The 13,758-nt window shown below is 52.9% G+C and overlaps 1 protein-coding gene across 2 annotated transcripts in view; it reads right to left on the bottom strand.

Annotated features, from left to right (window-relative positions):
* trit1 (tRNA isopentenyltransferase 1) overlaps positions 1–13,758 on the bottom strand; it is a 96,986-nt gene that overhangs the window by 30,201 nt on the left and 53,027 nt on the right. For both annotated transcript variants that reach the window (XM_045226450.1, XM_045226449.1), the window contains exons 6-7: positions 13,613–13,724; positions 1,420–1,532 (exon numbers count right to left, since the gene is read on the bottom strand). In XM_045226450.1, the coding sequence (XP_045082385.1) occupies positions 1,420–1,532; positions 13,613–13,724 (225 nt within the window). The remainder of the gene's footprint in view (positions 1–1,419; positions 1,533–13,612; positions 13,725–13,758) is intronic.

Genomic DNA, 13,758 nt, shown 5'->3' with positions numbered 1-13,758 from the left:
CCACTATAAAAAAAAAGAGCTACTATTTTTATTTCCCAACTGGTAATTGAAGCTCGCTTCCCATTCGCTATTCCATTTCATAGGCAACTAGGCAGGCTTCAGCGCCTCACACACCACTCTGCAATGAGCTGGAGGCGGGATGCATTTTGAAAAACATATACTTCAAATTGTTTGAAACCTGAACGTTTTATTTCACATTATGAAGCGTGTCTTACCTTGCTACCTTACTATTCGTAATGTGAGGCGTAGATTGGATAGTCATAATTTAGGCTAATAACGTAACTCAATCACGGTTAGCGTTAGCGGCTTGGAGTAGGCCGAGGCCATCTCAGATAGGCTACATTTATTCTCCTTTCTTTGAAAATGTTGGCCTTTTACAAACACATTTCATGCAATTCTACTACACAGTGTATGACTGGAAACATTAGCAGAATCTTTTTTTAATACGACAAATTACAGGGTAGTCTTACTCTGCTGACACTGACAAACAGATCAATAAAAACGACGTTGTCTGATCCATATAATGGGCCTAGGAGAAGGGGGGGGACACAAATACAATAATGACGTCCATCTAACCTGGAAGAGGAAATGATTGTCCAAAAAACAAACAAAAGTGGCACTGACCCCAATGATAAAGACAGTGAATATACAGACTCAGCGGGGACATGGGTCAGTGATCTCCGCAGGAGCCAATAAGATAGGCTACTGTTCGCTCAATTGAGTTAAGAATGTTGATAACTAAAAGACAGATCGGAGTCTTTTCATTGTCATCTCTTTACAGCAATAGCCATTTGCTTTCCAACAGTTTTTCCCCGTGATTGTATTTTTAAATATTGCGCTATGCCTGGCTGGATCTCTCTGCTTTTCACAGACAGTCGCAACTCAACAATCATCTATTTGGTATTTGCAGCGCGCACTGCCCAAATTGCGGGCTCTTCTGGCTGTAGGCTATGCGATTTAAAACAACCCACAGAAGCTAATGATCATCTGTGGCCAAATCATGCTTTCTGGTGTAATAGTCTATTTGGAATTATTGTATTTATTTCTGCATAGACAGGAGTAAGCTAATTAGGCTATATAATTTTGGCAATATTTAATTTCCCCTAGCTTAGCTTCCCCTGGACGCGGTGCCTATATATTCTAACGTCTTCAAATCGCTCATCGGGAATTCGGTAAGAATGACGCACGCCGCTGCGTCCTAGTAGCATGTTCTGTTAAGATGAATTACCAAAATACTAAATGTTATTTCTGTCATGCTGAGAAACGTGTGGTTGGACGCCCTAACCAGGTTACACAACCAATGCATTTGGGCCTGGTACATTTCTTACCATTTCTGGTAAATTAAAAACGCTGCCGGTCAAATGTACGGCCGCACCATCTTCCTAATGGAAACCCTGGAACACACACACACACACACACCTTTGGTCCTGAGCGTGTCTCTGTCCTCCTGTGTAGTCTCATCAGGACAGGTCAGGTATTCATGGAACTCCTTAAAACCTATAGACTGGAATATACCGTGCTGGTAGTTCTGACTGAGAGAGAGAGAGAGAGAAGGAGACAGTTAGCAAGGGGGTGACAGAGAGAGGCGAGAGAGAGAGAGAGAAGGAGACAGTTAGCAAGGGGGTGACAGAGAGAGGCGAGAGAGAGAGAGAGAAGGAGACAGTTAGCAAGGGGGTGACAGAGAGAGGCGAGAGAGAGAGAGAGAAGGAGACAGTTAGCAAGGGGGTGACAGAGAGAGGCGAGAGAGAGAGAGAGAAGGAGAAAGTTAGCAAGGGGGTGACAGAGAGAGGCGAGAGAGAGAGAGAGAGAAGGAGACAGTTAGCAAGGGGGTGACAGAGAGAGGCGAGAGAGAGAGAGAAGGAGCCAGTTAGCAAGGGGGTGACAGAGAGAGGCGAGAGAGAGAGAGAAGGAGACAGTTAGCAAGGGGGTGACAGAGAGAGGCGAGAGAGAGAGAGAGAAGGAGACAGTTAGCAAGGGGGTGACAGAGAGTGGCGAGAGAGAGAAGGAGACAGTTAGCAAGGGGGTGACAGAGAGAGGCGAGAGAGAGAGAGAAGGAGGCAGTTAGCAAGGGGGTGACAGAGAGAGGCGAGAGAGAGAGAGAAGGAGACAGTTAGCAAGGGGGTGACAGAGAGAGGAGAGAGAGAGAGAGAGAGAAGGAGACAGTTAGCAAGGGGGTGACAGAGGCGAGAGAGAGAGAGAAGGAGCCAGTTAGCAAGGGGGTGACAGAAAGAGGCGAGAGAGAGAGAGAGGAAGTGGAGAAAGGGAGTAACATATGATTATAGCAGTATTATTGCCATCAATTCCTCCAAAACAATAACTGAGCGTCAGTCTTGAGCTAGACCTCCATCCCTCTCTCTCTCCGATACCTCCGTCTCTCTCTCTCTCTCCGATAACTCCATCTCTCTCTCTCTCTCTGATATCTCCATCTCTCTCTCTCTCCGATACCTCCATCTCTCTCTCTCTGATACCTCCATCTCTCTCTCCGATACCTCCATCCCTCTCTCTCTCTCTCTCCGATACCTCCATCCCTCTCTCTCTCCGATACCTCCATCTCTCTCTCTCTCTCTCTGATAACTCCATCCCTCTCTCTCTCCGATACCTCCATCTCTCTCTCTCTCTCCGATACCTCCATCCCTCTCTCTCTCCGATACCCTCATCTCTCTCTCTCTCTCCGATACCTCCATCCCTCTCTCTCTCCGATAACTCCATCCCTCTCTCTCTCCGATACCTCCATCCCTCTCTCTCCGATACCTCCATCCCTCTCTCTCTCCGATACCTCCATCCCTCTCTCTCTCCGATACCTCCATCCCTCTCTCTCTCCGATACCTCCATCCCTCTCTCTCTCCGATACCTCCATCCCTCTCTCTCTCTCTCCGATACCTCCATCCCTCTCTCTCTCCAATACCTCCATCCCTCTCTCTCTCCGATACCTCCATCCCTCTCTCTCTCTCTCTCCAATACCTCCATCCCTCTCTCTCTCTCTCCAATACCTCCATCCCTCTCTCTCTCCAATACCTCCATCCCTCTCTCTCTCTCTCTCCGATACCTCCATCCCTCTCTCTCTCTCTCCGATACCTCCATCCCTCTCTCTCTCCAATACCTCCATCCCTCTCTCTCTCTCTCCAATACCTCCATCCCTCTCTCTCTCTCTCCGATACCTCCATCCCTCTCTCTCTCTCTCCGATACCTCCATCCCTCTCTCTCTCCGATACCTCCATCCCTCTCTCTCTCTCTCCGATACCTCCATCCCTCTCTCTCTCGATACCTCCATCCCTCTCTCTCTCGATACCTCCATCCCTCTCTCTCTCGATACCTCCATCCCTATCTCTCTCTCCGATACCTCCATCCCTCTCTCTCTCTCTCTCCGATACCTCCATCCTCTCTCTCTCCGATACCTCCATCTCTCTCTCTCTCTCTCCGATACCTCCATCCCTCCCTCTCTCTCTCTCTCCGATACCTCCATCCCTCTCTCCGATACCTCCATCCCTCTCTCTCTCCAATACCTCCATCCCTCTCTCTCTCTCTCCGATACCTCCATCCCTCTCTCGCTCTCTCCGATACCTCCATCCCTCTCTCTCTCCAAAACCTCCATCCCTCTCTCTCGCCGATACCTCCATCCCTCTCTCTCTCCGATACCTCCATCCCTCTCTCTCTCTCTCCGATACCTCCATCCCTCTCTCTCTCCGATACCTCCATCCCTCTCTCTCCGATACCTCCATCCCTCTCTCTCTCCGATACCTCCATCTCTCTCTCTCTCTCCGATACCTCCATCCCTCTCTCTCTCGATACCCTCATCTCTCTCTCTCTCTCGATACCTCCATCCCTCTCTCTCTCCGATAACTCCATCCCTCTCTCTCTCCGATACCTCCATCCCTCTCTCTCCGATACCTCCATCCCTCTCTCTCTCCGATACCTCCATCCCTCTCTCTCTCTCTCTCCGATACCTCCATCCCTCTCTCTCTCCGATACCTCCATCCCCTCTCTCTCTCCGATACCTCCATCCCTCTCTCTCTCTCTCCGATACCTCCATCCCTCTCTCTCTCAATACCTCCATCCCTCTCTCTCTCCGATACCTCCATCCCTCTCTCTCTCTCTCTCCAATACCTCCATCCCTCTCTCTCTCTCTCCCATACCTCCATCTCTCTCTCTCTCCAATACCTCCATCCCTCTCTCTCTCTCTCTCGATACCTCCATCCCTCTCTCTCTCTCTCCGATACCTCCATCCCTCTCTCTCTCCAATACCTCCATCCCTCTCTCTCTCTCTCCAATACCTCCATCCCTCTCTCTCTCTCCGATACCTCCATCCCTCTCTCTCTCTCTCGATACCTCCATCCCTCTCTCTCTCCGATACCTCCATCCCTCTCTCTCTCTCTCCGATACCTCCATCCCTCTCTCTCTCCGATACCTCCATCCCTCTCTCTCTCCGATACCTCCATCCCTCTCTCTCTCCGATACCTCCATCCCTCTCTCTCTCTCCGATACCTCCATCCCTCTCTCTCTCTCTCTCTCCGATACCTCCATCCCTCTCTCTCTCCGATACCTCCATCTCTCTCTCTCTCTCTCCGATACCTCCATCCCTCCCTCTCTCTCTCTCTCCGATACCTCCATCCCTCTCTCCGATACCTCCATCCCTCTCTCTCTCCAATACCTCCATCCCTCTCTCTCTCTCTCCGATACCTCCATCCCTCTCTCGCTCTCTCCGATACCTCCATCCTTCTCTCTCTCCAAAACCTCCATCCCTCTCTCTCGATACCCTCCATCCCTCTCTCTCTCCGATACCTCCATCCCTCTCTCTCTCTCTCTCCGGATACCTCCATCCCTCTCTCTCTCCGATACCTCCATCCCTCTCTCTCCGATACCTCCATCCCTCTCTCTCTCGATACCTCCATCCCTCTCTCTCTCCGATACCTCCATCCCTCTCTCTCTCCGATAACTCCATCCCTCTCTCTCTCTCTCCGATACCTCCATCCCTCTCTCTCTCCGATAACTCCATCCCTCTCTCTCTCCGATACCTCCATCCCTCTCTCTCTCTCTCCGATACCTCCATCCCTCTCTCTCTCCGATACCTCCATCCCTCTCTCTCTCTCTCCGATACCTCCATCCCTCTCTCTCTCCGATAACTCCATCCCTCTCTCTCTCTCTCCGATACCTCCATCCCTCTCTCTCTCCGATACCTCCATCCCTCTCTCTCTCTCTCGATACCTCCATCCCTCTCTCTCTCTCTCTCCGATACCTCCATCCCTCTCTCTCTCTCTCGATACCTCCATCCCTCTCTCTCTCCGATACCTCCATCCCTCTCTCTCCGATAACTCCATCCCTCTCTCTCTCTCTCCGATACCTCCATCCCTCTCTCTCTCCGATACCTCCATCCCTCTCTCTCTCTCTCCGATACCTCCATCCCTCTCTCTCTCTCTCCGATACCTCCATCCCTCTCTCTCTCCGATACCTCCATCCCTCTCTCTCGCCGATACCTCCATCCCTCTCTCTCTCCGATACCTCCATCCCCCTCTCTCTCCGATACCTCCATCTCTCTCTGTCTCCGATACCTCCATCCCTCTCTCTCTCTCCGATACCTCCATCCCTCTCTCTCTCTCCGATACCTCCATCCCTCTCTCTCTCCGATACCTCCATCCCTCTCTCTCTCTCTCCAATACCTCCATCCCTCTCTCTCTCTCTCCAATACCTCCATCCCTCTCTCTCTCCGATACCTCCATCCCTCTCTCTCTCCGATGCCTCCATCCCTCTCTCTCCGATACCTCCATCCCTCTCTCTCTCCGATACCTCCATCCCTCTCTCTCTCCGATACCTCCATCCCTCTCTCTCTCCGATACCTCCATCCCTCTCTCTCTCCGATACCTCCATCCCTCTCTCTCTCTCTCTCCGATAACTCCATCCCTCTCTGTGATACCTCCATCTCTCTCTACCTCTCCGATAACTCCATCACTCTCTCCGATACCTCCATCTCTCTCTCTCTCTCCGATACCTCCATCCCTCTCTCCGATACCTCCATCTCTCTCTCTCCGATACCTCCATCTCTCTCTCTCTCCAATACCTCCATCCCTCTCTCTCTCCAATACCTCCATCCCTCTCTCTCTCCGATACCTCCATCCCTCTCTCTCTCCGATACCTCCAGCCCTCTCTCTCTCCGATACCTCCATCCCTCTCTCTCTCCGATACCTCCATCCCTCTCTCTCCGATACCTCCATCCCTCTCTCTCTCCGATACCTCCATCTCTCTCTCTCTCTCTCCGATACCTCCATCCCTCTCTCTCTCTCTCCGATACCTCCATCCCTCTCTCTCTCCGATACCTCCATCCCTCTCTCTCTCCGATACCTCCATCCCTCTCTCTCTCTCTCTGATACCTCCATCCCTCTCTCTCTCCGATACCTCCATCCCTCTCTCTCCGATACCTCCATCCCTCTCTCTCTCCGATACCTCCATCCCTCTCTCTCTCCGATACCTCCATCCCTCTCTCTCTCCGATAACTCCATCCCTCTCTCTCTCTCTCCGATACCTCCATCCCTCTCTCTCTCCGATAACTCCATCCCTCTCTCTCTCTCTCCGATACCTCCATCCCTCTCTCTCTCCGATACCTCCATCCCTCTCTCTCTCTCTCCGATACCTCCATCCCTCTCTCTCTCCGATACCTCCATCCCTCTCTCTCTCCGATACCTCCATCCCTCTCTCTCGCCGATACCTCCATCCCTCTCTCTCTCCGATACCTCCATCCCTCTCTCTCTCTCCGATACCTCCATCCCTCTCTCTCTCTCTCCGATACCTCCATCCCTCTCTCTCTCCGATACCTCCATCCCTCTCTCTCTCTCTCCGATACCTCCATCCCTCTCTCTCTCTCTCAATACCTCCATCCCTCTCTCTCTCTCCGATACCTCCATCCCTCTCTCTCTCCGATGCCTCCATCCCTCTCTCTCCGATACCTCCATCCCTCTCTCTCTCCGATACCTCCATCCCTCTCTCTCTCCGATACCTCCATCCCTCTCTCTCTCTCTCCGATAACTCCATCCCTCTCTGTGATACCTCCATCTCTCTCTACCTCTCCGATAACTCCATCACTTCTCCGATACCTCCATCTCTCTCTCTCTCTCCGATACCTCCATCCCTCTCTCCGATACCTCTGTCTCTCTCTCTCTCCGATACCTCCGTCTCTCTCTCTCTCCAATACCTCCATCCCTCTCTCTCTCCAATACCTCCATCTCTCTCTCTCTCCAATACCTCCATCCCTCTCTCTCTCCAATACCTCCATCCCTCTCTCTCTCCGATACCTCCATCCCTCTCTCTCTCCGATACCTCCATCCCTCTCTCTCTCCGATACCTCCATCCCTCTCTCTCTCTCCGATACCTCCATCCCTCTCTCTCCGATACCTCCATCCCTCTCTCTCTCCCCAATACCTCCATCCCTCTCTCCTCCGATACCTCCATCCCTCTCTCTCTCTCCGATACCTCCATCCCTCTCTCCAATACCTCCATCCCTCTCTCTCTCATACCCCCATCCCTCTCTCTCTCTCTTCCGATACCTCCATCCCTCTCTCTCTCTCCGATACCTCCATCCTCTCTCTCTCCAATACCTCCATCCCTCTCTCTCTCCGATACCTCCATCCCTCTCTCTCCGATACCTCCATCCCTCTCTCTCTCTCCGATACCTCCCTCCCTTCTCTCTCCATACCTCCATCCCTCTCTCTCTCCGATACCTCCCATCCCTCTCTCTCTCCGATACCTCCATCCCTCTCTCTCTCCGATACCTCCATCCCTCTCTCTCTCCGATACCTCCATCCCTCTCTCTCTCCAATACCTCCATCCCTCTCTCTCTCCGATACCTCCATCCCTCTCTCTCTCCGATACCTCCATCCCTCTCTCTCTCTCCGATACCTCCATCCCTCTCTCTCCAATACCTCCATCCCTCTCTCTCTCCGATAACTCCATCCCTCTCTCTCTCGATACCTCCATCCCTCTCTCTCTCCGATAACTCCATCCCTCTCTCTCTCTCTCCGATACCTCCATCCCTCTCTCTCTCCGATACCTCCCTCCCTCTCTCTCTCTCTCCGATACCTCCATCCCTCTCTCTCTCCGATACCTCCATCCCTCTCTCTCTCCGATACCTCCATCCCTCTCTCTCTCCAATACCTCCATCCCTCTCTCTCTCCAATACCTCCATCTCTCTCTCTCTCCAATACCTCCATCCCTCTCTCTCTCCAATACCTCCATCCCTCTCTCTTCGATACCTCCATCCCTCTCTCTCTCCGATACCTCCATCCTCTCTCTCTCCGATACCTCCATCCCTCTCTCTCTCTCGATACCTCCATCTCTCTCTCTCCGATACCTCCATCCCTCTCTCTCTCTCCAATACCTCCATCCCTCTCTCTCTCTCGATACCTCCATCCCTCTCTCTCTCCGATACCTCCATCCCTCTCTCCAATACCTCCATCCCTCTCTCTCTCCGATACCTCCATCCCTCTCTCTCTCTTTCCGATACCTCCATCCCTCTCTCTCTCTCCGATACCTCCATCCCTCTCTCTCTCCGATACCTCCATCCCTCTCTCTCTCTCCAATACCTCCATCCCTCTCTCTCTCCGATACCTCCATCCCTCTCTCTCCGATACCTCCATCCCTCTCTCTCTCTCTCCGATACCTCCATCCCTCTCTCTCTCCGATACCTCCATCCCTCTCTCTCTCCGATACCTCCATCCCTCTCTCTCTCTCCGATACCTCCATCCCTCTCTCTCTCCGATACCTCCATCCCTCTCTCTCTCCGATACCTCCATCCCTCTCTCTCTCCAATACCTCCATCCCTCTCTCTCTCCGATACCTCCATCCTCTCTCTCTCCGATACCTCCATCCCTCTCTCTCTCTCGATACCTCCATCCCTCTCTCTCCAATACCTCCATCCCTCTCTCTCTCCGATACCTCCATCTCTCTCTCTCTCTCTCTCCGATACCTCCATCCCTCCCTCTCTCTCTCTCTCCGATACCTCCATCCCTCTCTCTCTCCGATACCTCCATCTCTCTCTCTCTCCGATACCTCCATCCCTCTCTCTCTCTCCGATACCTCCATCCCTCTCTCTCTCTCTCCGATACCTCCATCCCTCTCTCTCTCCGATACCTCCATCCCTCTCTCTCTCTCTCCAATACCTCCATCCCTCTCTCTCTCTCTCCAATACCTCCATCCCTCTCTCTCTCCGATACCTCCATCCCTCTCTCTCTCCGATGCCTCCATCCCTCTCTCTCTCCGATACCTCCATCCCTCTCTCTCTCCGATACCTCCATCCCTCTCTCTCTCCGATACCTCCATCCCTCTCTCTCTCTCTCCGATAACTCCATCCCTCTCTGTGATACCTCCATCTCTCTCTACCTCTCCGATAACTCCATCACTTCTCCGATACCTCCATCTCTCTCTCTCTCTCCGATACCTCCATCCCTCTCTCCGATACCTCTGTCTCTCTCTCTCTCCGATACCTCCGTCTCTCTCTCTCTCAATCACCTCCATCCCTCTCTCTCTCCAATACCTCCATCTCTCTCTCTCTCAATACCTCCATCCCTCTCTCTCTCAATACCTCCATCCCTCTCTCTCTCCGATACCTCCATCCCTCTCTCTCTCCGATACCTCCATCCCTCTCTCTCTCCGATACCTCCATCCCTCTCTCTCTCTCCGATACCTCCATCCCTCTCTCTCCGATACCTCCATCCCTCTCTCTCTCTCCAATACCTCCATCCCTCTCTCTCTCCGATACCTCCATCCCTCTCTCTCTCTCCGATACCTCCATCCCTCTCTCCAATACCTCCATCCCTCTCTCTCTCCGATACCTCCATCCCTCTCTCTCTCTTTCCGATACCTCCATCCCTCTCTCTCTCTCCGATACCTCCATCCCTCTCTCTCTCCGATACCTCCATCCCTCTCTCTCTCTCCAATACCTCCATCCCTCTCTCTCTCCGATACCTCCATCCCTCTCTCTCCGATACCTTCATCCCTCTCTCTCTCTCCGATACCTCCATCCCTCTCTCTCTCCGATACCTCCATCCCCCTCTCTCTCTCTCCGATACCTCCATCCCTCTCTCTCTCCGATACCTCCATCCCTCTCTCTCTCCGATACCTCCATCCCTCTCTCTCTCCGATACCTCCATCCCTCTCTCTCTCCGATACCTCCATCCCTCTCTCTCTCCAATACCTCCATCCCTCTCTCTCTCCGATACCTCCATCCCTCTCTCTCTCTCCGATACCTCCATCCCTCTCTCTCTCCGATACCTCCATCCCTCTCTCTCCGATACCTCCATCCCTCTCTCTCTCCGATACCTCCATCTCTCTCTCTCTCTCTCTCCGATACCTCCATCCCTCCCTCTCTCTCTCTCTCCGATACCTCCATCCCTCTCTCCGATACCTCCATCCCTCTCTCTCTCCAATACCTCCATCCCTCTCTCTCTCTCTCCGATACCTCCATCCCTCTCTCGCTCTCTCCGATACCTCCATCCCTCTCTCTCTCCAATACCTCCATCCCTCTCTCTCGCCGATACATCCATCCCTCTCTCTCTCCGATACCTCCATCCCTCTCTCTCTCTCTCCGATACCTCCATCCCTCTCTCTCTCCGATACCTCCATCCCTCTCTCTCTCCGATACCTCCATCCCTCTCTCTCTCCGATAACTCCATCCCTCTCTCTCTCTCCCCTCCATCCCTCTCTCCCCCCGATAACTCCATCCCTCTCTCTCTCTCTCCGATACCTCCATCCCTCTCTCTCTCCGATACCTCCATCCCTCTCTCTCTCTCCGATACCTCCATTCCTCTCTCTCTCTCTCCGATACCTCCATCCCTCTCTCTCTCCGATACCTCCATCCCTCTCTCTCGCCGATACCTCCATCCCTCTCTCTCTCTCTCCGATACCTCCATCCCTCTCTCTCTCCGATACCTCCATCCCTCTCTCTCTCTCTCCAATACCTCCATCCCTCTCTCTCTCTCTCCAATACCTCCATCCCTCTCTCTCTCTCCGATACCTCCATCCCTCTCTCTCTCCGATGCCTCCATCCCTCTCTCTCTCCGATACCTCCATCCCTCTCTCTCTCCGATACCTCCATCCCTCTCTCTCTCCGATACCTCCATCCCTCTCTCTCTCTCGCTCCGATAACTCCATCCCTCTCTGTGATACCTCCATCTCTGTCTACCTCTCCGATAACTCCATCACTCTCTCCGATACCTCCATCTCTCTCTCTCTCTCCGATACCTCCATCCCTCTCTCCGATACCTCCGTCTCTCTCTCTCTCCGATACCTCCGTCTCTCTCTCTCTCCAATACCTCCATCCCTCTCTCTCTCCAATACCTCCATCTCTCTCTCTCTCCAATACCTCCATCCCTCTCTCTCTCCAATACCTCCATCCCTCTCTCTCTCCGATACCTCCATCCCTCTCTCTCTCCGATACCTCCATCCCTCTCTCTCTCCGATACCTCCATCCCTCTCTCTCTCCGATACCTCCATCCCTCTCTCTCTCCGATACCTCCATCCCTCTCTCTCCGATACCTCCATCCCTCTCTCTCTCTCCAATACCTCCATCCCTCTCTCTCTCCGATACCTCCATCCCTCTCTCTCTCTCCAATACCTCCATCCCTCTCTCTCTCCGATACCTCCATCCCTCTCTCTCCGATACCTCCATCCCTCTCTCCAATACCTCCATCCCTCTCTCCGATACCTCCATCCCTCTCTCTCTCTCTCCGATACCTCCATCCCTCTCTCTCTCTCTCCGATACCTCCATCCCTCTCTCTCTCCGATACCTCCATCCCTCTCTCTCTCCGATACCTCCATCCCTCTCTCTCTCCGATACCTCCATCCCTCTCTCTCTCCGATACCTCCATCCCTCTCTCTCTCCGATACCTCCATCCCTCTCTCTCTCCGATACCTCCATCCCTCTCTCTCTCCGATACCTCCATCCCTCTCTCTCTCTCGATACCTCCATCCCTCTCTCTCTCTCCGATACCTCCATCCCTCTCTCTCTCTCTCTCGATACCTCCATCCCTCTCTCTCTCCGATACCTCCATCCCTCTCTCTCTCTCTCTCCGATACCTCCATCCCTCTCTCTCTCTCTCTCTGATACCTCCATCTCCCTCTGTCTCTGATACCTCCATCCCTCTCTCTCTCTCCGATACCTCCATCCCTCGCTCTCACCGATACCTCCATCCCTCTCTCTCTCCGATACCTCCATCCCTCTCTCTCTCCGATACCTCCATCCCTCTCTCTCTCTCCGATACCTCCATCCCTCTCTCTCTCTCTCTCTGATATCTCCATCTCCTTCTCTGTCTCCAATACCTCCATCCCTCTCTCTCTCTCTCGCTCTCTCCGATACCTCCATCCCCCTCTCTCTCCGATAACTCCATCCCTCTCTGTCTCCGATACCTCCATCTCCCTCTCTGTCTCCGATACCTCCATCTCCCTCTCTCCCTCTTCCACTATCATTCTACATATCACTCCACAGTAGGCAAGAGGGGTCAGGCCGGGAGACACAGAGAGAGACAGAGACAGACGGACACAGAGGGTCTCATGTTACTGCCGGGCTGGACAGAGACATGAAGCCTGCTGGGACGTTGTCCCCTGGTCCTGACAAGAGAGAGACAAGGCTTGCCTACTCCTATGGATGGATTTAAAAGCATTGGATTGGTGCAGGCGTGGGCTAAAGGGAGTTTCTGCCTTATTTCTCCTTTTAAATCATTGATGAGAGTGAACAAGAGCATGCTACAGAAAGAGGGGGAGACAATTGGGTTTCAGTGAGAGTCAATCATATGAGCTCAGTTTCCATCTGTAATGTATGAGAACAATACAGTCTGCATGCCACTGCAGCTCTGACTGGACGCCATTGTGGCTCTACATTACTACAGTCCAGTGCAGCGGTGGTGTGAGTGAGTACAGAAGCCGCACCCTAGAGCAGTGTCAATCTGCTGACTCACACTGGCTCCATAATAGAATTCTCCCCCTCCCACCCTCCTTCCCTCTCTCTTCTTCCATTCCTCTCCCCCCTCCCCCTCCCACTCCCTCATTCCATCCCTCTCCCCTCTCCCTCCCACTCCCTCTCAGTAGAGGGCAAGAGAAAGATGATTGGAGAGGAGAGAGAGAGAAGAAACGTGAGGGGAAGTAGAGGAGAGAGAGAGGGAGGGAGCGTGAGGGGAAGTAGAGGAGAGAGAGAGAGGGGGGGACGTGAGGGGAAGTAGAGGAGAGAGAGAGAGAGGGGGAACGTGAGGGGAAGTAGAGGAGAGAGAGGGGGGGACGTGAGGGGAAGTAGAAGAGATAGAGAGATGAGAAGAGAGCGGGGGAGTCAGTGGGCGAGGTTTGACCTTGCAGATTGGTGACCACAGTCAAAGAAAGGAGAAGGGGAGGAGTGTGATGGGGTTGATGGGGTGACTGAAGGAGGGAGGGAGTCAGTGGGTACAGCAGCGTCCTGCGCAATATGCCACCAGTGCATCAATTCCCCGTGACCACAGCCAAAAGACACACACACACACACACACACAATCAATTGGCAATCAATACTGGCAGACAGAATAGACCTCCGCAGCATTATCTGGCCTTGATCCCCAACAACGAAACCCTTTCTGTTGGTTTGAACACAGACACAACCACACCCACCTCTGGTCCTGAATCTTCTGCTGGTTGAATCTCAGGTGGAAATCCCGGAGCTCGGCTATCAGGCCTGTCGACAGCATGTCATCCACACGCCTGTCCAAGCGCTCATCTATGGCTAAAGGAAGACAATGGGGAGAAATGGTTAAAGG

The sequence above is a fragment of the Coregonus clupeaformis genome, chromosome 17 (genome assembly GCF_020615455.1).
Source record: "Coregonus clupeaformis isolate EN_2021a chromosome 17, ASM2061545v1, whole genome shotgun sequence".
Classification (NCBI taxonomy): Eukaryota; Metazoa; Chordata; class Actinopteri; order Salmoniformes; family Salmonidae; genus Coregonus; species Coregonus clupeaformis.
Note: the sequence above shows the minus strand (reverse complement) of the source record. Positions and strands in the feature narration are given on the sequence as shown.